Source organism: Balaenoptera physalus (assembly GCF_965194825.1).
Source record: "Balaenoptera physalus genome assembly, chromosome: 8".
Lineage (NCBI taxonomy): Eukaryota > Metazoa > Chordata > Mammalia > Artiodactyla > Balaenopteridae > Balaenoptera > Balaenoptera physalus.
This window is the reverse complement of record NC_138887.1, coordinates 91,148,920-91,173,338: the sequence shown is the minus strand read 5'-3', so window position 1 is coordinate 91,173,338 and position 24,419 is coordinate 91,148,920. Positions and strand designations below refer to the sequence as shown.

At 40.1% G+C, this 24,419-nt stretch overlaps 1 protein-coding gene across 9 annotated transcripts in view; it reads right to left on the bottom strand.

Moving 5' to 3' along the window:
- Positions 1-24,419, bottom strand: part of ST7 (suppression of tumorigenicity 7) — a 298,480-nt gene that overhangs the window by 74,288 nt on the left and 199,773 nt on the right. For all 9 annotated transcript variants that reach the window (XM_082472341.1, XM_082472342.1, XM_082472346.1 and 6 more), the window contains one exon: positions 8,497-8,611. In XM_082472341.1, coding sequence (XP_082328467.1) covers positions 8,497-8,611 — 115 coding nt within the window. The remainder of the gene's footprint in view (positions 1-8,496; positions 8,612-24,419) is intronic.

The window sequence follows — 24,419 nt, the reverse complement described above, 5'->3', positions numbered from 1 at the left end:
ATAATAACAATCAAGATGTAATTTTAAAAGGATCATTGAGATTAGTCAATTGAGGGTCAATTTTACATCTATACTTCTAAAAGAATGTTTTCAAGGGTAGCAACCAGCAGATAAGTAAGTCCCAAAGCACCTCACAAGTAAGGACACTATGTCATAGTGCATCTCCATCTAACAAGTTGTTCGTTCACCATAGATGCTCTGAACATCTACTGTAGTACATAAGTGTCCAAGAAGAAGAGGACACAGGGCTTGCTCTCAAAGAGTTTCTTTCTCTGTACTTCCCACAGCATGTTTCAAACTGATTCACTGAGCATGGATTCATCCCACCTCGACTCACCATGGGTTGTTTTTTGTTTTTAACATCTTTCTTCAATAGACGGAAAGCTTCTTGGCGACACAGAGTAAATCATATTCATCTCTGAATGTGGAAGCACCTAAAAGTTAGTATCTTCAACATAAAGGTTTGATAGATCCTTGCTGAATTAATTTGAAAAAATTAACCTAATTACTCTCTGTAATCATTTAAGATTACATAGTATCAAGCATCACTTTTCTTGGTTGCCCAGCAAATTGATATACTTGAAGTTTGTGTAGCCTTGACAGATGCTTTTGGAGCCACGAACTGACTAACCAAACAAACAAAATTGAAAAACAAACTAATGAAAATGCAGCCCACTTCTCCTTCCTGTTTGAGGACTGTAATGTCTTATTACTGTACCATTATGTGATGCTGTCCTCCATGTGACTGTCTTCAATAAAATTTCTCAGTTTACTCCTGTTCATGATATGATGCAATGAAAACAATAGATATGTAAAATTCTGTCCTTAGATTTTTTTTTTTTTTTTGGTTCCAGACAGTATGAAGTCTTTTTGTCCCACCTTCAAAAAGCCAATCTAAGGTCCCCTTTCAACCGAAGGTGAAAACTTCACTGAAGAAATAAAAAGGACTGATATACTAGAACCTCAAAATGATGTGCCACCTGGGATGGGGAAATACTACATGATCTTGGTAATCTGGAGCAGGGGGAGAGGCAAGCAACACGGATTCAACTATCATGCTACAAAGCCAAACAACAGATCTTATTTGCAACTTTTGAATTGGATTATCCCAAAAGGTCTGTGTCAGGAGGCCCTTCTGTGGCTGGTGCCCTGGAGCCAAATATGGCAGTTTATGTGATGGTGATGGCCAGCTAAGGAGGGATGTTACCTTGGTAAATTATGATAACTGGGCAGAAAGGATTACTAAAGCCAGCATAAATTTAGAGGGTTTGTTCATGTGCCAACTCTGTGAATTACAGATGTATGCATTCATAAAACGTCTTCCATCATCAGAGACTGTAGAAGTTTTTCACGCATACAGTCTTCACTGAAATAGCATCTGTTATCAGAACTCCCTCTCATTGCATGTACAGTATGACAGCCAATCACTTTGTAACCTCAAAGGCCTAGTCTTCTTGACAGATATACCTCTTAGTTTCCAAGTCAGCAGGGCACCCACTGCAAAGCTATCACAGGGCCATCACTTCTCAGTCACTCGTGCTTACCAGTCTGAAGCCATAGCCCATGGTGTCAGTGCTGATATTTATTTTCTTCTTTGAAGCAGCAATGGGATTATTTGCCTATCTTTTACACAAGGATTCTCTTCAGCATTTGCCGGGTATCCTTGATCTTTTCCATAAGAGCCAGGCCAGGGAAGGGAGCTGGACGAGGCTTCGAGTCTGTCACTAGGGACTGATGGCACTTCAAACCCTCTTTCTTGAATGCAGCCTCCTTTTGTAGTGGATATGTCTCAGAAGCTGCCTGTGCCTATGGCATCAGAACTCACATCCATACATACACTTGACTGAAAAGCACCATTTTGGAGGTCTGATGCTGACTGCTGACTGCTTCAATACAGATTTTAATTTTTTTAATATTTATTTATTTTATTTGGTTGTGCCAGGTCTTAGTTGCGGCTCGAGGGCTCCTTAGTTGTGGCATGTGAACTCTTAGTTGTGGCATGCATGTGGGATCTAGTTCCCTGACCAGGGATCGAACCCGGGCCCCCTGCACTGGGAGTGTGGAGTCTTAACCACTGTGCTACCAGGGAAGTCCCGTCAATAGAGATTTTATTCACTGGTCCTTCTGGCATCTCAAATCCCTCTTATTCCACAAACATAAATGGAAAACAGCCTAACCAAAAGACAGGGTATCCAGTGACCATTTCAGAGGAATGGAGATGATACTTGAGTAACTTGTACTAGTTATTAAGGCCCTGGGCAATGAACAAAGTGTACAAAATTTTTACTTATAACTACATGCTGACTCTGCAAACCAATGATTAGCAAAAAGCTTATTCTCTGAATAGTCTCAACATAGAGTGATTCCCTCATGCTTTCTTTAGAATTTGTTTTCAATCTACTGAGATGAAAGTATTTCCCCCAATGTTACAAACATGTCTTGTTCTTGAAAGTATACCCTTTGCACATTGCCAGATGGTAGATAATAATGCTAATTTAGGATGGGCTTGATGGCACCAGTAAAAATGGTCTTGATATAGTTGTTGCATTTATATAGTATTCGTGATTATGAAAAAGACCAGGGCTTCCCTGGTGGTGCAGTGGTTGAGAATCTGCCTGCCAATGCAGGGCACACGGGTTCGAGCCCTGGTCTGGGAAGATCCCACATGCCGCGGAGCAACTAGGCCTGTGAGCCACAATGACTGAGCCTGCGCATCTGGAGCCTGTGCTCCACAACAAGAGAGGCCGCGATAATGAGAGGCCCGCACACTGCGATGAAGAATGGCCCCCACTTGCTACAACTAGAGAAAGCCCTCGCACAGAAACGAAGACCCAACACAGCCATAAATAAATAAATAAATAAATAAATAAATAAATAAATAAACCCAAAGTTTAAAAAAAAAAAAAAAGTTGGTGTGTTAAGGTGCTCAGTTACGAATAATTATTAAAAAAAAAAAAAAAAAAAAAAGACCAGCTGTCCCTCACAGGGAAGTTCCTGCCCCCAAATTTAGGGCAATCACTAAATGACCTAATGGAGTAAATATCGAAAAGAGCTTGGATTTGTATTTCTATTGGGACAAATTGCCCCAAGGCTGAAACAATTTGTCTTTTGATCAAGAGTGAAAATGTTGGGCATTTTTTATTTTTCAGCTTTCCAAATGTTAGAGTTGTTTATAGATAAAACTAAGCATTTCCATTCTTATCAAATATCTACACATATGTCCTATGAGATCTAAAATTAATTTTAATAACAGGCCATAACACTTTTGGGGGGGCAAAAGACTGGGCTTTTATGCTCTCATTTTTTTTTAAAATTTATTTATTTATTTATTTATTTATTTATGGCTGTGTTGGGTCTTCATTTCTGTGTGAGGGCTTTCTATAGTTGCGGCAAGTGGGGGCCACTCTTCATTGCGGTGCGCGGGCCTCTCACTGTCGCGGCCTCTCTTGTTGTGGAGCACAGGCTCCAGACGCGCAGGCTCAGCAATTGTGGCTCACGGGCCTAGTTGCTCCGCGGCATGTGGGATCTTCCCAGACCAGGGCTCGAACCCGTGTGCCCTGCATTGGCAGGCAGATTCTCAACCACTGTGCCACCAGGGAAGCCCTATGCTCTCATTTTAACTGACATTTTATATATGGTTTTCCATTTGAACAAAATGGATTAAGAACAGAGGTGAAGTTCAGGAGTGGTCACCTTAGCTCTTTATAATGGTTAATAGTTACTGAATTCTTACTGTGTGGCCCACACTGTTCTAAACATTTACCATGGATCAACTGCTTTAATCCTCACAACAAATTCCCAGCTGTGTGATCCTGGGCAAGTTACTTAGGCTTTCTAAGCCTAGATTCCATTTCCAGAGAAAGAAATGGAAGCTTCGAAGGTTGAGTGATTTGCTGAAGTTCACTCAGCCAGTGGAAGGCAGAGCTGGGACCTCATCTCAGCAGGCTGGCACCAGGGCTAGTCCTCTTCCCCACCAACAGGACTGCCTTTGGCATCCTCAGGGATCACTAACTAGAGACAGAACTAGACACTCCCAAAGGAAATGCTCACAAAATTAGCACTCACGTTCCTATTCACTTGCTCTGTGAGGTTCTTCTAAAATTGAAATGGGCAAATGATAATGAATAAGAAACGCATGAATTCTTTTCCCCATTCCCACCCTAATCTTTGAGACTTAAGCTTTCAACCTAGGTGGCCTATAAACTTCTTTGAAAGGCAATCCAAAGCTTGTAACAACTTTCTCAATGGCTTTGAAAAGAAGGTTCTGATGACTTAATGATCTTAAAAAACATTTCTGTCTTTATAGGTAATGTATGACTGAAAAAAAAAAAAGAAGATAAATCTCAAATTAAATGACCACCATACATCAAATCCCCTTTGTGACTAAAGAAATCAGGTACACGTTGAAGATGGAAAGCCATATTTTGAAGATGGTTTCAGAAAGATAAGCAAATATAGATATACCCAGTTCTTAAGGAATAATTTTAAAAGAATCTTAAAAGACAATTTGGCATTACTGAAATTCTGCACCACGGCTCCAGCCCGCCTAATTCATGCCTTTGTAAGAGGAGTGAGAGAGGGAGAGAAAGTCACTTCAGCAAGGCTTAGGTTTATGAAAAACACATGGGCTTTTAAAGCCAGCTAAACCTGAATTTGCATCTCAGTTCTACAGTTTTCAAGGAATGTGGTCTTGAAAGTTACTTAAATTCACAAGCCTCAGTTTCTGCATCTGCTAAAATGGAATAACTACCTCCTTGCAAAGACACTGTAAGGGTTATAGGTAATGTGTGCAATGTGCTTGGCACATGGTAGGTTCTCAGCAAACTGTAGCTGATAATAACAACGAGAACAATGTTAATAAAAACAATAAAAAATACTGCCAACAGCAGAGACCAGTGGAAGTATGATGATGGTTAAGCGCATGGGCCAGGGGTCAGACCACCTCAGCTTTTATCCTGGCTTTCCTTTCCTTGTAGAATTCACATCTTATTGAACAAGGACTGTTCTCAGTTTATCTCTTTGCTCTCATACCAGAACATCTCCATAGCTTAACTTGATATCTTAGGCTCTTCACTTCAGCAAATTACTTAACTCTTCTCTGTACCAGTTACCACAGCTGTAAAATGGGGCTAATAATAGTATCTACCTCATATGCTTGTGGTGAGAATAAATGAGTCCATCCACATAGAGCTTAGAATCACGTCTGACCCTGACACATTATAAGAACTCAATGCTAGCTGTTGCTGCTGCTGTTTTTTTAGTTATTGTGTGAAGGACACTCCAAAACCAACACCAACCACCTGGATAAAAACTGCCCACCCATAATGTTGGTTAACAAATTGAAACTAGAAGAGCATGAAAACTCCTGAGGCTGGCAAGACAGCATTTCAGACTAATGGCTGGAATAATATAAGATCAGGGAAAAAATCAAAATAAGACTGCAGTTTACAAGGAGGTGTGGTCAGTTAACTGGTAATCCTGCTAAGAATCCAGGGTTGCCAAAGGGCTTCACTGTAAAAGGACTTTGTAAATGTCACTTTTAAAAGTCAAAGCAAATAAAAAAGTGGAGGAGAATAAGAAAGAGGCAAAGGGAATACAGGTTGCCTTCCTCCTTTCCTCAGAACATGTTGTGTTTTTTTCCCCCATGCTTTACCATATTTCTAAATCCTTTTTGCAAAGGTCAGAAAACCAGCACTAATCCCATTGTGTCACTTTCCAACATACTACTTAAAAAAATTCAGCTACCTAGCAAATGTAATAAAGAAGGATTGCTGTACCCATAAAACATCCAAGAAACAGCTACCAAACCAGAGCATTCCGATTTGCAAAGATAACATATAATCCTGCTGCTTTGGGTGTGGCTCGATGGCGAGGGATGGTGAGGCTGGGATTCAAAGTGCTGTCTCCAGCATCTCACGGATTAGGATGATGACATCTGAACCAGGGTGAGGAACAGGGCACCCCCATTGCTGTCTGTACTCCAAGCCCTCTGAAGCACCCACTTCCTAACACAGGGGCAGAAAATGGGACAAGAACTGGGTCAAGGTCCTTTGGGTCTCCAGAAAAAGCAGCAGGGATGAACTGGAAAGAGCCCATTTTATGGTACGGGGTGAGGAAGAAGAGGCATGTTTTTAATAGTCTTGTGTGGTTGCAGCTCACTCCTCAAGCAACAGTAACCAGCAGCCACTTCATTCTATTTCTACTGTAAATGACACTGGCCTAAGCCAAGTCTGTACCAAAACACCCTCCAGAATTCAGCTGGGGTTAGGTCATCTGCAGCCTATTGACAACTGCTGAACTCAAAACCCCTAACGAGGCATCTCAGCAACAGTATGTGTCCTGCCACTAATGAGGCTCTTTTTCCATGAATAATGAATAAGAACATCATCTCTGTTGCCAGGTACAAACATAAACAAAGCTCAACACAAGGGCCTTGGTATGGTGAGTTTGTCCATTTGCAACAAAGGAATTTTGCAAAGTGAGAGCCAAGTTTTAGTGGAGGGTGGGACAAGCTCTTGTAACGAACAATGTGAACATATGTTATCAGAATCTAATAAATCAGCTTTTGGTTGTTGTGGAACCGAGGCTGTGCAATGGAATAGAGAGAGACAACAGAAAGCTCCAAATGAGTTCATTTCTTTATTTTACACTCAGTCTCGTAACACAAAGCTGATGATTTCTGTAATGAGCCAAAATCTTCATGAAAGGAGCCTTAGGAGATTTGAGATCCCAAAGGCTCTATTGGTTAAATCTTTTCTTAAGCCTGATGTATCAGGCTGAGGGCAGGTCGGCGCTGGGGATGAGAACACTGGAACCTTGCTATGACACTGATGGCTACGGGGTGGCATGTGGAAAAGTGCATGGCCAGTTGAACCCATGTGCTGGGTTCTGCTGGTACTAAAAGGCCTGTAGTGTATGAGCATTTTGCCTCTAAGGTAGTTTCCTGGCTTAGACTCCCAAGGTCATCCCAACAGAGATTCCACATATAAACAGAGAACAAAAGTGAGCTGACATGAAGGCCAAACAGTCTTTATTTTGTTTACTATAAAGTGCGCCACAAATACTTTTCTCTCTTGCTAAAATCAGTTCCATACTAGGTAGCATATATCTTGTTACACAGGGTGCTCATGTTTGCACAGGCCAAGTGATGCCATCACTGGCTGACGGTTTTTAGTTTCCATCAGTTTGAGCAAGAATTAACAATAAAACAAAACCAAAACGGTCTCACGATGCCTCAGTTCCTCCAACTGCAGGGGGTAACAACTCTAACTTATTTCAGAGATTCCTTATGAAGAACTGTATGTCAAAAATAAGACTCAAATAGTATAGTTTGCCCTATATGTTTGATGAATATTTTGACCTGAATAATTCTTTTTTTATTTTTATAAATTAATTTTATTTATTTATTTATTTTTGGCTGTGTTGGGTCTTCGTTGCTGCGCGCGGGCTTTCTCTACTTGAGGCGAGCAGGGGCTACTCTTTGTTGCGGTGCGCGGACTTCTCATTGCCGTGGCTTCTCTTGTTGCGGAGCACGGGCTCTAGGCGTGCGGGCTTCAGTAGTTGTGGCTCGCGGTCTCTAGAGCACAGGCTCAGTAGTTGTGGCGCACGGGCTTAGTGACTCCGCGGCATGTGGGATCTTCCCGGACCAGGGCTCAAACCCGTGTCCCCTGCATTGGCAGGCGGATTCTTAACCACTGCGCCACCAGGGAAGTCCCCCTGAATAATTCTTTAAATGCACTAAAGATGCTTACTTAAGAAAGAATATTTTATAGAGTAAACAATGATCATAAGTAATCACTCCCTAATATCCATTTTATAAGCAAATATATTTATTTTCGGGAGAGAGTTAATGAAATATGGCAGAATAGTATGAAATTCTGCAGAGATTCCAGAAGCTAAGTCATGGCAGGTAATTATGCAGAAATTTTTTGTACAATTAATCAAATAGTAAATTCACAGACAATGGCAATATGAGCAGAAGATTTTTCAAATATCTAGGAGATGTCAGCTTATTTTTCTGGTTTATTAAGGAGAGGTAAAATGCTATTCTGTGCTCATGGGTGAGTAACCAGAATGGCAAAGGGACCGCAATGCCTCTCATATGAAGAAATGGGGGTTATTCTGCTAATGAGGAGAAGACCTGGGATGAAAGGGCCACAATCTTATCTTCAAATATTACTGAACTGTCACAAGGTTTGTAGCAAGAGCTACCAGCTGTTCTATTGCTTCGAAGGATCAACAAAACCAACAGGTAGTGGTCACAGTCAGCTGATGAGGGGTCACAGCAGGAGCTCAAACAGTCAGTGCTGTTCCAACAAGGTACATGCCGCCTGCAGAGGTTCTGAGTGATTCCTGACCACGGAAATCAGGTGGAAATTCTCTAAGAGGATAGTTATCAAAGTGCTGTGCTATAAAAATGATCCTTCTGATCTAATCATTAAAATACATCAAGAAGAGAGGAAATACTCAAGTAGATAAAAGTACCCAAGGACTTACCATCATACTTTGCTAAGACTGCCTGAACATCAGCATATGCTTGTAGTTCCAGAAGGGCTTCTAAAAGGTTTTCATGGATGTTGAACATGCTCAGGAGAGGGAACTCCTTCATTAACTAGGAAAGAAGAAACCAAGGAATAATTAATATATGTTTCTTATCTTTTTAAAGTATAACTAATACTGTTATATTTATACATTATATACAAAAGTATAATGTAATTTTTAGAAGTATAATTAATACTGAATGATAAGCATTCATATCAATTATTATGTTGTAAAGCATTAAATGCTTAAGTTTTTTCCTGCTATTTTGGAAAAATGGCAACTTTGAATTTGTGAGAAAGTAAGGTGGGAGAAATCCCAAAAGTGAGGAGTTTTTATGAACACTGAGAAACATGCTGAGAGGTAGTACTGAATAATGTTAAAATGCCTTAAAGGCCAAATAAAGTGAAGGCTGAAAACTATCTCATAGGTGTTAACAGCTAGCAGTTTTGGATGGAAGCCAGAGGGCAGAAGGAGAAACAAAAGGCGCTACTCTTTTGAGCAGCCTGGTGACCAAGTTAAGGAGAAAAAGTAGGAAAATAACTAGAAGGTGATATGTGTTGAGAAAATTTGTAGGTAGTGACAGGGAATGGTGGTAAAAGAAGAGGATGTTCAGGAGTTCCTGCCTGGCGGTCTCAATAAAACAGAAGTCAAGATTATTTTCTGAGACTGAGGGAACAGGTGGCAGGGAGGAAATAGGAAGACAGTGGTGAAAGTGTAGAACAATCAAGGATTGCAGAGGCCGTCTTGGGGCCCTAACAGACTGGAGACCATGAATTTACAGAGGCTATAATTGGCACTGTTGTCAGGTTTCAGCTAACAGTGCTCAGCAGCCCAGGTACGGTGGCAAAGATGTCAAATGATGAGGTTGAGCATGGGAAGACTGAATTAGATTCAGTGAAAAGTCAAGAAGAGAACTGGCTAGAATGGTGAAAGAATGATTAAAGGAATGGCCTCAGGTTCTGGACAGCATGGGGAGGAAGAGAGGTCCAAAGAGAGTTAAAAGATATAATAATGAATTTCACTGGAAAACAAAGAGAAAGAAGACAGGACCAAGAATTTCAGAGTAAAATCTTATCTTCAAGAAAAATAAATCTCACCTTAAGAAAAAGAAAACCAGGTTCTTTATAAAGCAAAGACACACACACACACGCCTATTTATATATATGTGTGTGTGTATGTATTGATGTATACGTATATATCCTCTATTTAATCTCCTAAATGGATAACTGTTTTCTATTATAACACAATGACCTCTAAAATAGTGATACCTCTTTTTTTGATGTCAACATATTTAAAGCAATTGTGCTGAGAGAAATAATACTCAAAAATAGGCTAATTTACTGTTAAGCAAGAAACCAGTGGATACATTGCATTGACTATCCACTTCTTCCAAGTTATAAAATCTTTGCCATATTGTTTTGTTTTTTTAAAGCCAAGAACATTTAGCATATCTCTAAAAATAAGTAACTTTCTGCAGCTACAAAGCATCATATTACCAACGAATAACACCTATCAAAATGATTATGTCTTCAATAAGCCTGTCTGAACCCCCTAGAGACAGCCTGCAGTATTTTCATTGCTAGTAAAGTAAGTGAATAAGGCTGTATCACACATTGTTGATGTTCTGTAACCAATAAAAGTATTTCTTGTTCTGGTTCACTTTGATTCTGGCTGACATCACCTTTTGATTTTTTTTCCCTTTATAATTAGTGCTTGTTAGAATTAAATCTCTCTGTCATTCAGCATTTGGCAACACAATAAAGACATTCTCTAACCTGCAACATTTAAACATTTACCATTTTCAACCAATTCTTCAGGTAAAGGTCAGACTTCAAGGACACAAGTCATATTCTGTAATTTAAAAACTGCAACTCCAAATATTAGTATGCTGAAGCTTAAAAACTGAGAGGGGAGTCTAATTAAAATCCAATGAGACTATGAGCAAACATGGAGGTCTTGGCTTGTTTAAACAGAACTTGAAGTAAGATGCTAGGAGTTTGGGCAGCAATGCTTTCGCTGGAAGCTTGGACAGAGTATACCATGTCCAAAAAAATAATCACCAATAAAAGGACTTTAAACATGGCAAATGGCAAATGTTGGAGAGGTAATCCAAGTCATATGACAATTTGGAAATCTAGCTTTGCTTCTTGAATATAAACAAGAAGAAAAAGTGAACCTTCTGCTGCCCCATCTCACTCCAGCTCTCACCTGGCCCTCTCCAGCCCTTCACAACAAGCTCTCTTAGAAAAAAGCCATGAATGTTCTACCCCCGCAGCTCCCTTCAGTCCTCACTGCAAGCTACAATCTGGCTTCCAGCCCCACAATTCCTCTGAATCTGTTCATTCCACATTTCCAGGTGACTTAAATTGCTCCTGTGGACGCCCTCCAGTCCTTTTCTTGCTTGACCTCTGCAACATTTGACAGTTTGATGACTTTTTCCTTGAAACTCTTGTCTCTCTTGGCTTCCTCAACACCATTCTCTTCTGGTTTTCTTCGTACTTATCTTCTAGCTCCTTCTCTAGTTTCCCCCTTGTCTGCTACTTAGGAGTAGGTTGTCTCCCTGGTTATGCCCCAAGTACCCTTCACATAAACACCCTCATCTCTAGGGTACTTTTGTGTCCAGGGTCTCAATACCACCACCTTTGTGGGGATGGCTCCCACATCCTCACATCCTCACATCCTGCTCTGACCTCTCTCCTAAGCCATTACATCAACTTATAAACTATCCCCCTGACAGTTCTACCCGATCCATCTAATACTGGGCTCATAAATTTCTCCTCCCCACGCCAACCCTTCAAACCTGTTTTTCCCCCGTAGTACTTCCTATTTCGGAAAAGAACCATTAAGCCCCACTAACCTCTTCGCCCTACCCACAATAGCCACCTTAGAGGTCCCTAAACCCCTGAATTCATATGTAAAAAATGCTGGTAGTTTTCATCAGGTTCGAAGAAAGCTCTGTCATGCAAACAAATACATAAACATAAAACAAGCAAACACTTTAAGAATCACTATCATTTCCTCTTTTCTCTGACCTTGCTGCCAATAACTTAGTTTATGCCCTTACACTTGGCCTAAATTGCTCAAATAGCATCTTTCCTCTGCTTGCTTCTAGATCACCTTTTTCCAATCCACCCTTCACATTACTGTCATGACGGCTTTTCAAATAAACACACTTGAGTCCATCTCAAGCCTGCTTAAAAGGCAACCACTGACGTGGCTGGACGTATCCTAAGGAAATAGGCAGATGTGACTATAAATTTAAAAACAAGATTGTCTTTCACGACATTATTTATAGTAGTGAAAAATGCAAGCAACTTAAAACTTTATCTATTATGAGACATTTATGTAAAATAAGATATAGTCATCTATTGGGCTATGATATACAGTCATTAGTAGCTAAATTCTCAAATAATTATTAATGGCATGGCCTTGGAAATGCAGACACATGACATTACTTAGAAAAAGTAAGATACAAACCAAATAACACAATAAGATCAAGCTTTTCTTTTGTATCTATGCATAGAAACATACTTGGTTAGAAACAACAAAATGTTTACTAGTAGTTATTTCTGGTTAGTGAGATTAAAGGTGATTTTTATTTCTTCCTTCATATTTACCATACGTTGTAATATTTTTAAAAGGAGTATGTGTACATTCTATAAATGGGGGTGGAAAAACTGTGTTTGAGAATATTGACTTCTCTGAGAACTATGAAACATTGATAAAGGAAATTGAAGATGATTCAAAGAAATGGAAAGCTATCCCATGCTCTTGGATTGAAAGAATTCATACTGTTAAAATGGGCATACTACCCAAAGCAATCTACAGTTTTAACGTGATCCTTATCAAATTACCCATGACATTCTTCACAGAACTAGAAAAAATAATCCTAAAATTTATATGGAACCACAAAAGACCCGGAATTGCCAAAGCAATCCTGAGGAAAAAGAACAAAGCTGGAGGCATAACCTTCCCAGACTTCAGACAATACTACAGAGCTACAGTAATCAAAATAGCATGGTACTGGCACAAAAACAGACATATTGATCAATGGAACAGAACAGAGAGCCCAGAAATAAACCCACACACCTATGATCAATTAATCTTTGACAAAGGAGGCAAGAATATACAATGGGGAAAAGACAGTCTCTTCAGCAAGTGGTGTTGGGAAAGCTGGACAGCCACATGTAAATCAATGAAGTTAGAACACACCCTCACACCATACACAAAAATGAACTCAAAATGGCTTAAACTTGAATATAAGACATGATACCATAAAACTCCTAAAAGAGAGCATAGGCAAAACCTTCTCTGACATAAATTGTAGTAATGTTTTCTTAGGTCAGTCTCCCAAGGGAATAGAAATAAAAGCAAAAATTTTAAAATGGGACCTAATTAAACTTAAAAGCTTTTGCACAGCAAAGGAAACCATCAAGAAAACAAAAAGACAACCTATGGAATGGGAGAAAATATTTGCAAATGGTGCAACTGACAAGGGCTTAATTTCCAAAATATACAAACAGCTCATACAGCTCAATATCAAAAAAACCCAAACAACCCAATCAAAAAATGGGCCAAAGGCCTAAACAGACATTTCTCCAAAGAAGACATACAGATGGCCAACAGGCACATGAAAAAATGCTCAACACTGCTAATTATGAGAGAAATGCAAATCAAAACTACAATAAGGTATCACCTCACACCACTCAGAATGGCCATCATCAAAAAGTCTACAAATAATAAATGCTGGAGAGGGTGTGGAGAAAAGGGAACCCTCCTACACTGTTGGTGAGAATGTAAATTGGTGCAGCCACTGTGGAGAACAGTATGGAGGTTCCTTCAAAAACTAAAAATAGGGTTACTGATATGATCCAGCAATCCCACTCCTGGGCATACATCTGGAAAAGATGAAAACTCGAATTCAAAAAAATATATGCACCCCAATGTTCACAGCAGCACTATTTACAATGGCCAAGACATGCAAGCAACTTGTGTCCATTGGCAAATGAGTGGATAAAGACTATGTGGTATATATGTGATGGAATATTACTCAGCCATAAAAAAGAATGAAATAATATCATTTGCAGCAACATGGACAGACCTAGAGATTATCATACTAAGTGAAGTAAGTCAAACAGAGAAAGACAAATATCATATGATATCACTTATACGTGGAACCTAAAAAAATGATAGAAATGAACTTATTTACAAAACAGACTCACAGAAAACAAACTTATGGTTACCAAAGGGGAAAAGGGGGAGTAGAGATAAATTAGGAGTTTGGGACTAACAGATACACACTACTATATATGAAACAGATAAACAACAAGGACCTACTGTATAGCACAGGGTACTATATTCAATATCTTGTAATAACCTATAATGGAAAAGAATCTGAAAAAGAATATATATATGTGTGTGTATATATATATATATATATATATGTATCTGTATTAAATAAATCACTTTGCTGTACACCTGAAACTAACACAATATTATAAATCAACTATACTTCAATAAAAAGGGAGAAAAAAGAACAAAAAAGAATACTGACTTCTCATCAAATTTAGGATATAAAGTCTTTAGCATGGCAAACGCAGCCCCTTGTGACCAGTCCCTGTCTACCGGCCAGCCTCACTTCTAGCCATTTACTAGACACACACCACATCTCGCCATAGAATGGCTTTCAGTTCTTTAAACAAGCCACATTCACTCATATTTCTACCTGTGTGCTCCCTCTCCCTGGGTGCTCTTCCTTCGGCCTCCTGGGTCAATCTGGCCAGGTCCTCAACTTCCAGGAACGCTTACCTGCCCGCCCCTGACTCCTGACCTCTTATCCTCCATCTGCCAGGTTAGGTACTCCTGCCCCAAACTCCCAGAGTCCTTGTCACAATGGTCTGCTGGTCCATCTTCCCCATGAGCCTGGGAAGAGTGTGAGAGCAGGAACTCTGTCTTATCACTAGGTTCTTGGTCACTGACTGACCCATCGTCGGTGCTCAACACATATTTGATGAATGGAAGGTTTTTTAAAGGCTTTTAACAGTACTCTTCCTTTGGGGTACATGTCATATGTGTGCTCTCACTGGCCTGCTTCAGGCCCTGGGGTCACATATCCCTGAACATGTTCCTCTACCATTTAAAATCTTCCAATGACTTTCAGTATCTGTACCTTAGACAAGGTATAGCTAGAACCCATAAGCTTTGACTCAACGTAAGGAAGAATTTTCTTATACTTAGAGCTGTCTGAAAATGAATAGATGGTCTACAAAGTCTCCATCAATGGAACTTCATAGAGAGAGAGGATGGTCACTGGACAGGGATGCTCAAGAAAAGACAGAGGACCTTTTAAGTCCTCTAATTCCAAGGAAAAGTATCCCAGCTCCTAAGCATAACTTTCAGGCCCTCCCTCAGCTCAGTGCCAGATGCCTCTTGCCTCCTCCCCATCTTCTACAGATTAAACTCTAGCCTAGTCGGATCAGACTATTATACACCATCCCCGGAATTCTTTCTACAGTTCCTAGACACTGTGTTTTTGCTCAAACTGTTCTTACCACCTGGAATACCTTTTCGCTTCATTTACAAGGCAGCCTGTCAAAATCACCCCACCCTCCAAAGCCCAGATCAAATGCCACCTCCTAAAGTCACAGCATCATAGAAAGTGAGAGCCAGAAGAGCTCGTGGAGATCATCCAAACAACCTCCTCAGTTTACAGACAGCTCCCTCCCACCCCCGCCCCACCAAACAACAATGAAGGCTGCAAATTTAAGTCATTCAGCCAAGTTAGTGCCGGGATTATGATTCAAATCAGTACTGATTCCAAATTTCAACACATCAGAACACTGTCTCTGGCCTGCCAAGTCTAGGAGAACTAAACCATTTTGCTTATGCTTCTCTGCTATAACACTTACCTATCTGCTTGGTATTGTGTTTGCATGAATACATGAAGACAGCTATATTACAGAGCAAAGGGCCCTCTATATTTGGAGTTATTCATGAGTTTAAATCTCACTTCTACCACTTACTACCTGTGTGACTTTGTACACATTACATAACCTCTCTGAGCCTTGGTTTTTGTATCTCCTGGGTCTCAGCCCATATGGCATCTTCCCAGACTCTCTCTACCACCTATCTGATGTCATCACTGCACTCACATCACCATTTTCCATTGCTTCTATCACATTCTGAAATCGTCTTATTTATTTACTTACGTTGCTGAATATTAGATAATTTAAAAAGCAAAACAGTAAACGGAGTGACAGTAGGTAATACTATAATTTCACAGGTCAGCAAATTTTTTCTGTATAGAGCCAGAGAGCAAATACTTCGGGCTTTGCAAGCCATATGGTCTCTGTTGTGACTACTCAATTTTGACATTACAGCATGAAAGCGGCCATGGACAGTACATAAATGAATGAGTGAGGCTAGGTTCCAACAAAACTTAACTTACAAAAACAGGCAGGAGACCAGATTCGGCTGCAGGCCTTAAATTGCCAATCCCTGGTTAACTGGAATAAGTTTCAAAAAACAAAAGGTCTTCATAAAATGAGTTTTATAGTGGTATTACATTTGAAAAACATAGCATCTGACACACAGCTGGTTCGGCAGACTGTAGTAAAATGGAAAAAGGTCTACTCTACAACCCAATACTTCCTCTTCCAGCTCTGTTTCCTAGAGCCCGTTCATACATATTTCTGAGGATTCGCATACTGGGATATTCACACAGGATGAGGAGCACTGTCATAAATAGTAGAATGGATAGATCAAATGAGGTTTACTCATGACAAAATGCTATTCAGCAGGCAAAAGGAATGAGTTAAGCTTAATATATCTTAATGTAGACAAACATCAAGCAGTTTTGAGTTCTCTAGAAATACTCTAGAGAAACAGACTGGAGAATATAACATTTAATTAAATTTTTTAAGGCGCACAAAACAACTCTACATATTGTTTATGGGTATATTTTATGGAAATATATGAAAGCAAACTGAAAAAACAAAGTTGCTGGTACCTAAGGGGAGGTGAATGGTGTGAGTGGTAGTCACATGGGGTCTATAGCTTTATATTGTTTTATGATAAAAACCGTTAATTATTAATTTACTACTATTTATTATTATTTATAATTAATTCTGGGTAGTGAGGCTGTTTTTTCATATATTAAATTTTTATACATTTTTAAAGTTGCTTCCTCAAAGATAGGAAGCTCATTAGATGTACTTTTCATTTGTAATTCCTCAAGTCATGAAGACTTCGATTTTTATCATTTAGACTTTAATTTGTTTTCCTATTTTCTAATTGCCCTTTGAAGCAAAATTACTTCTTCCTGTTGGGGGTTTGACTCTGTAGCTCCTTAAAATATTGCTAGCAATGTCTGATTAGACAACATTTAGAGAATTTCCTCCAAAATTAATGTGAGTTAATAGATTTTAATATACTGCACTTGAATTTGATAATGATGACAAGATAATAATAGCTAATCCCAGATGAACCACATCTTAGAGTCCCAATTTTCCTCCATTTGAGTTCCAGAGAGTAGGGCCACTGACAGACGTGGTGTGAAGAGCTATAAGAATTATTATCTTACCTTGAAGGATGCTTCAGAGTTAAATTGCCTCTAAGTCCCTCCCTCTCTAACCCTTATAGCTGGGATTGGGGTTGACGTTGGAGCTAGGGTTAAGGGTTAGGCTTAGCTGAGACCACCTAACAGGAAAACTCTTCTGTCATAAAATTCCTTCTTGCTTCCTCTCCAGAACCACAAAGATTCCCATGACATATTGTTTTCAAAATAAAAGAGAAGGCACCGCACCTATCAGTGGGGCTGCTGGAAAGGGTTCAACATGGGGGAGGTGGTATACAAAAGTCAAGAGCACCACTGCCTTTGGAATCAGATAGATCGGGTTCCTATTCAGGGACAGTGGAGTTTCTTGGCACCAGGTAAGCTGATTTTTCTCATCTGCAAGATGAGGATAACACCTAGCTCACAGGGCACCCAGACACAATCTGGGGCTTGATAAATGTCAGTCATTATCCTTGCATGTTAACACCAGATAAACTGCATTTTCAAAGCGCTATTTGTTTGTTTCGCTGTGTGCGACTAAGTTTCCTTCAGGGGTTTAACTGCGCGGTATAACATATCCCAATTCATTTATTTATTTTGAAATAATGTACAAAAAATAGCTTGGTGACATAATTAGCCTTTCTACTAAGAAACTCGAATGAAGGCATATGATAAACATAAAGGCCTGTTTTCTATAAGCTAAGTCATTCTAAATAAATCTTTAAGGTCCTATCTAGCATAGTTCTGTTTATTTATTGCCAGCTATCTTCTCTGCGCTGGTAATTGCTTTCTCCTGGCAGTAAGAAATTTATATGCCCTGTTTTGCCCAAATATTACAGTTCACATACAATGAAAACACTAACTCTCCTATGATTCCTCTAATACCTAGGGGGAAGAACATGGGATGGGCCAAGGATAGAATTTCAGTTTCAATTTTACATCATCTGGCTATTGTCAGTTCAACTTTATTTCAATGGAAGAATTTGAGGCACTTCTGAGGTTAACATTTATGAGCTCAAATAGGAAAAAAAAGGAGAGTTAATTTACTGGATTTGAAATACTCTATGGACATAATTTAGAACTACAATCTGTATGCTTTTTCTCAGCTGACTTACAGGATGAAAACAACAGTTTAAACTTTTCAAGTTTGATTTGTATCTATTTAAACATTTTATTAGTTTAGCTATCCATGCATTGTTCTTTGAGTGAGAAAAGCAATGTGAAAATTCTTACATATTTTAAGGCAGAGGTAATTAAAAGAGATCCTCAGCCAGATTCCTACTGAGCTCAATGCAAGCTTGGCCTAATTAAAGTTTATAGAATTTGGCCTGTATTATATTCAAACAGCAGATACTATTTTCTTATAGTTGCAAGTTTGACATCATTTAATTACAGTTTCAAATAAAGGCATAAACAGAAAATAGAGAAGACACTCTGTATTGCATGCTTATTATTTTGTCATTGATTTTTACTGACACTAAGGGCCATGAAAGGGAAAAATGAATTGTTTACCAGTGTCCTCAGAGGCCCATGAGAGTTCCAGCTACACAGACCACTCTAAAATGCAGTCCTGAGAAGCTTAAACATACATTAATAAGAAAACATCATTTTCAGATCTAATCTAAAGGAAAATATTAAGCTGCATCTATTGCAAAGTAACATGACCAATACATGATATGCATGGACAGTTAGTTAAATCACCAGTTAACTAGTTCTTCACTGAACTGAGCACATGATGTAAATACATTCATCACTGAGAACTGGAGAGGAAAGTAACAGTTGTCAGCATGACAGTGAATCATCCAATGACAGCTTGGTATGACCCCAAAACTCAAAGGGCTGGAAGGTTACCTAAATAATTATCTACTTTTCTTGTCAAAAGTATGCTTAGTTCATTACAGAGAAGGAAATTTTCCTTAAAAATTTCTAGTGAACGAGATGAGCTTTGCATTTATACAGATCCTAACAAAAATATTTTCAGTATAAAACTTCCTCTTCCATTTGTTGCTCAATCCGTTAAAGATAAAACAAGGACAGCCCTGGTCATACCTTAGGAATCTTCAAAGATTCTCTTCTTCAACCTCTACCTTTCTTAGTGACATTTTTTTTTTTTTTTTACCTCGCTTTAAGACATCTAAGAACATTTCTTTCCAAAAGCAAGGATCTGATAGCACCACTGTCTGATCTATGTTATTGTACATTTGTAAAACTTCCTTACTCTAAACTCTGTGGTAAACTGCAGTTTCAAGAACCCTGAGGGTGAAGCTGGAGAAGAGGGCAGGGAAGAAGTCAGCCTCAACCTGTCTTGGGGAAAAGAATGATTTATAACGTTCCTCAAAACTGACAGGTAACACGTTGAGTAAAACATTTTCTTTATCATCTTCAACTGCTTCAAACAGGGCTGTGCCCTAGCCCTGAAATCATGAACAAATCTGAACAATTTGATGCATATTTGAAATGGCTTGGAAGAAGGCCCGGTAACGGAAAACAGGACGATAAGCATCCTTCCCTCTGTGATGACATGGCATTGCTCTCCTGTTCCAGGAGTGGCCTCAAGGAGCAGCTAAATATACTGGCCAACAATTACTGTCAGAAAGGACTTTTTATGCCAAAACCACAATAACTGTGTTTGGCAGACACCCTTCCACATTCACATGGGTAATGGTAAATAACTCTGGTCAGAAGATTAACTCATTTGGTTATCTAGGGCACAGTTATTAACAAATACTCTCCCTGGCAGGCGTCTCACAACAGGGTCATGCTGAAAGTTTACAATTATGAAAGATTCTTTTATAGCAACAGGCAGAAGGTCAGTACTTCAACCTCTGACATTCATCCGCACACTGCTCTGTAATCACTTTGCCTTCCAGGGTTCTCTTTCCTCCCCAAGTCTTTCCACTCTATCCTCTTGAAACCTGAGTCCATGATATACAAATTCCCCAACACATCCATAAGCTATTTACAGAACATGAGCCTGAGTTCACTGCTTCTGTTAATTCCCCCCACAAAACTTATGTGTACCAGCAGGATGTAGGGCTGGCTTCTCCTAGTTCCCCAAAGCACATCTAGACCATTACTGCTCAGCCCTGGGGCAGCAGTTTCTGGTCCTCTGAAGCTCACGCCATAATGCTCCAGCACCGGCCACCATCCTTTGATCGTGTGTTCTACCAGATAACAGATCCTCATACACTAAAGATTTTGGCACCTGTCTCCATATTCTCACTCTGAACCTCAAGTCCTACCCTCAGTGTAGATGATTACAGTCCATGTAAACATACCACCTAGTATCCAAGATTCTCAACTATTTTACTGTCTCTAAGGAAAAGACTGTCCCTCTACTGCAATTAAGTAACCCAAGGTCATAGCCAAACTCCAGACCTTGACATCTAGTGTGTCCCATCTATGCAACTCTCTGACCAGAATGTACCAATCTCTAGTTATCTTACACAATTACTCACACTAAACTTCCTCTCTAATTTCACTAAGACCACCAGTGCCTTATCCTGTCCACTTTTTTTGGTCCTTATCTCTCTCAGGCCATTCCCATTACTCTTAGTTTTTTTCTTCTCCTAGCTTCCATGGTATCACACTTTCCTGGTTTTCCTCCTATATTTCCAGGTGCTCCTTCTCAGAAGCCACTGGATGCTTCTCCCCTACCCAGCCTGTCAATGTTGGAGACCACAGGGCTCACTTCTTAACCTTCTTTCATCTCTATCTACATCTCTACACACATGATCTCACTCAGTACCATGGCTTTCACTCCCACATATGTTGATAACTCCCAAATTCCTCACCCCTGAATTCCAGACACATACCCAATTGTCTTCCTGATATCTCTACCTGGAGGTAAAATAGGCCATTTCAAACTTAACATGGCCAAAGCAGAATCCCTGCTTTACCCTGAAAATCTGTTCCTCTCCTATTTGTCCTCCTCTCCACAAATGCTATGACCATCACGAAGCTGCTCAGACAAAAAACCTGTGGACTCCTAGGTTTTCCTTGACAATATAATTTCTTTCTTTCTACATTCAATCCATTCAGTGGTTAATTTTTTCAACTGGTTATTGAGAGGCTACTAAGTGCCAGGCACTGCTCTACTGGGAAACAGTAGTAAACAGACTAAAAAAAAAAAAAAAAAAATCCCTGCCTTCCTGAAAGTGACATTTTAGTGAAGGGAGATAGAAAATATGCAGATAAATATAAAGAGAGACTCTCAAGTGGTGACACATTGTAAAGAGAATGAATAAAGCCGGAAATGAATAAAGTTAGGGAATGCTGGCATGGCAGGCAGATGCCGTTTTAAATAGAGCAGTCGGTGAAGGCAGCACAGGGAAGGTGGGATTGCGAAGGTGGGAAGGTGGGATTGCGAAGGTAGCATTTAAGCAGAAACTAAAGCGGGTGAAGGAGCTAGTCATGAGACTGGAAGAGGAGAATTCCAGGGAAGGGTTCCACAAGTAAAGATCCTGAGGTGGCAGTGAGTCTGGCGTGTTCAACAAACAGGAAGAAGGCCAGTGTGGCTAGACCACAGTGAACACAGAGCAGAAATGAGGGTTGGACTGTGTAGAGTCTTCTAGGTCACTTGTAGGGTTTAAATTCAGAATGAAGGTTTTAAGCCAAAGAATGACATGGTCTAACATGTTTCAAATGGTTCATCCTAGCTGCTGTGTGGAGAGTAGATGCAAGGGTACAAGAGTGCAGGCAGAAAGACCGGTTGGAAGGCTCTTATAATCCAATGTAGGATAATGATGGTTGAGATCAAGGGGGTGGCTGTAGATATAGTAAGGTGTCGGGTTCTAAATCTATTTTAAAGGTAGAGCCAATAGGATTTGCCAATAGACAAATCATATTGATTCTATGTCCAAATATATCTCAAATCCATCCACTCCTCCATTGCCACCCCCAATTCCAAACCTTCATCAGCTCTTGTCTGCACTACTACTGTAATTGCTCACCTGGACTCCCTGCCTCCATTCTCAACAATGTACCCAGCAATCTTATAAAATCATCAGTAAGATCACATCCCTCCTTTGTTTTACACACGTTTAAGTTTTACATACTGTATATTTACAGTGAAAACTAAACGCCTTACTATTTCCTGCACAGCCCTGGATGACACAGCTCCTGCCTGCCTTTTCACATTCACCTGGTTCCAACCTTTCTTTCACTCACCTGGCCTCCTTTTCATTCTTGCCAAACTCTTTCCAGCCTCAAGGTTTCTGCTTTAGCTCTTCCTCTGTAACGTCTTTCCCCAGATCTTTACATGGCTGGCTCTCTCTCACCTTTCAGGCCTCAGAAATGAAGTTACCTCCTGTGGACACCTTCCTTGAGCAATTATCTGAATTAGCCCCTCTCCAGGTACCCTTTATCACAGCAGCGTTTCTACTTCCTTCATAGCATTCACCACAATCTGTAACTGCCTTTATCATCATGCCTCCTCTCCTCATCATAACTGCTCCATTAGAGCTGTAACTGTTGTCTGTCTTGTTGTCCACTCTGTACTTCGTGCCTAGAACTGGGGCTGGCACCTTGTAGGCACTCAAAAGACACCTGTCTCTAGAAAAGACTGAGTCCATCATCCCTTCTTCCTTCCCTCCCTCCCTCCCCTCCCCGACCTAGAGCCCATAGTTCATCTCCTTACCACTTCCTTGACAATCCCTCAAGTTCCCGACTTGTCTTTCTATCGCACTCACCCAACAACACCTGACCTCTGATCCACCCAGATGTCTATCAATTCTGCCCCAACATTCAGGCTAAAGGCCACAAGTGTAAGGTTTGGAGGAACAACTAAAATATAATGATCTCCAACCTCTGCTGGGCCGATGCTGCCCAGTAACCCTCAGTATTTCCCTGGTGACTTCCCTCCCCCACTCCACCACTCTCTTCATACTTCTAACCCAGCTCCTCCCAGTGAACTCTTAGCAGAAGATCTTGTCAACTATTAGTCAAGAAAACAAGTCAACAGGCAGGACCCCCTTCAATTCTTCAGCCCTACCCCTCCACTACAAATCCCACCTGCATCCAGATACACCTGCGTATTTCTATCAGCCACACATGGGGTCCCTCCTTTAGTCAATCCTTCCCTTCTGCGCTCTGGAATTCATCACTATGCACTCCTCAGGACCTTATTCTAGCAACGATCCCCTCTCTTTCAAATATATGTTCAACTTTTGCCTTTCTTCTCAGTCTTTTTCCACCATCATTTGAACATGCTCAAGTCTTCTACTGCTTATGTGTTCCCTTCTAGGTATCATCACCTCTCTTTCCCTTTTATATACAAGCTTATTGAAAGGGTTGTCACCAGAAGACACATTACCTCACATTCAGCGGACAATGCAATGCAATCTATTTTATACCCTCTACATCCCACTGATCTTGCTTTTGCCAAATTACCAACCACCTCTTTGGAGTAAAATGTGACAAATATTGTCTCCATAATAAATATTTATCAGATACTTAATGTGTGACAAGTACTGCACTAAGAACCGTCTAGATCTCATATTCATGTTCCTTTCTTGCTATGGTTTTCACAGCACAACATGCTCCTAGATTTTCTTCCTATTTCACCGGTCACTTCTTCTCAAGCCTTCTTTGATCAAACTATTCTGCACTCTCCTCCAAACCTCTTTTTAAATATTCACTCTTCCATATATGATCCCATCATTGCTCATGGTTTTAATCATCTTCCATGCTGATCATTGCCAGAACTTCCGCCAACCCAGGTCTCTCTCCTGAGCTCAAGGTCTGTATGTCCCAAAGTCTACTAGACATTTCCATTTGGATGACCCACAGGTACTGCAAAACAGCATATCTATAATTGAAATAATTCCATCTATCCTCCCCACCCACTCCCAAAACCAGCTACTAATACTACAATCTCAATCTCCATGATGGCACCGTTGTCTCCCCAGCTTCCCAAAAAAGAAATCAAGAAATCATCCATGACCTCTTCTTGTTCTCTCCCTCATACACCACTCAATGTCCTGAAAGTTAAAAAAAAAAAAAAAAAAAAAAAAAACGACCAAAAAAACCCTTATCTAACCAGTCTTCAACTTCTCTCAACTCTACCTCTGAAATCTCTCAAACTGGGCCAAGGAGTTGGGGTTGTTCTACCAGGACCTGTTAAATTAAAGCCAGAGCATTCAGAGGTGTCTCCCCATCCCTGTAGGATAGAAGGCAAAGTTTAAAAAAGAAACTATATAAGACAGGAGTGACATTTCTCTCTTTCTGAAAGGAACATATGCTCAGATGCAGCAGCGTAAAATGAACTCTTACTTTTTAGAGAAAGGTCTAAATAAATTTCCCTGTCTGAAATCAGGGATGTATG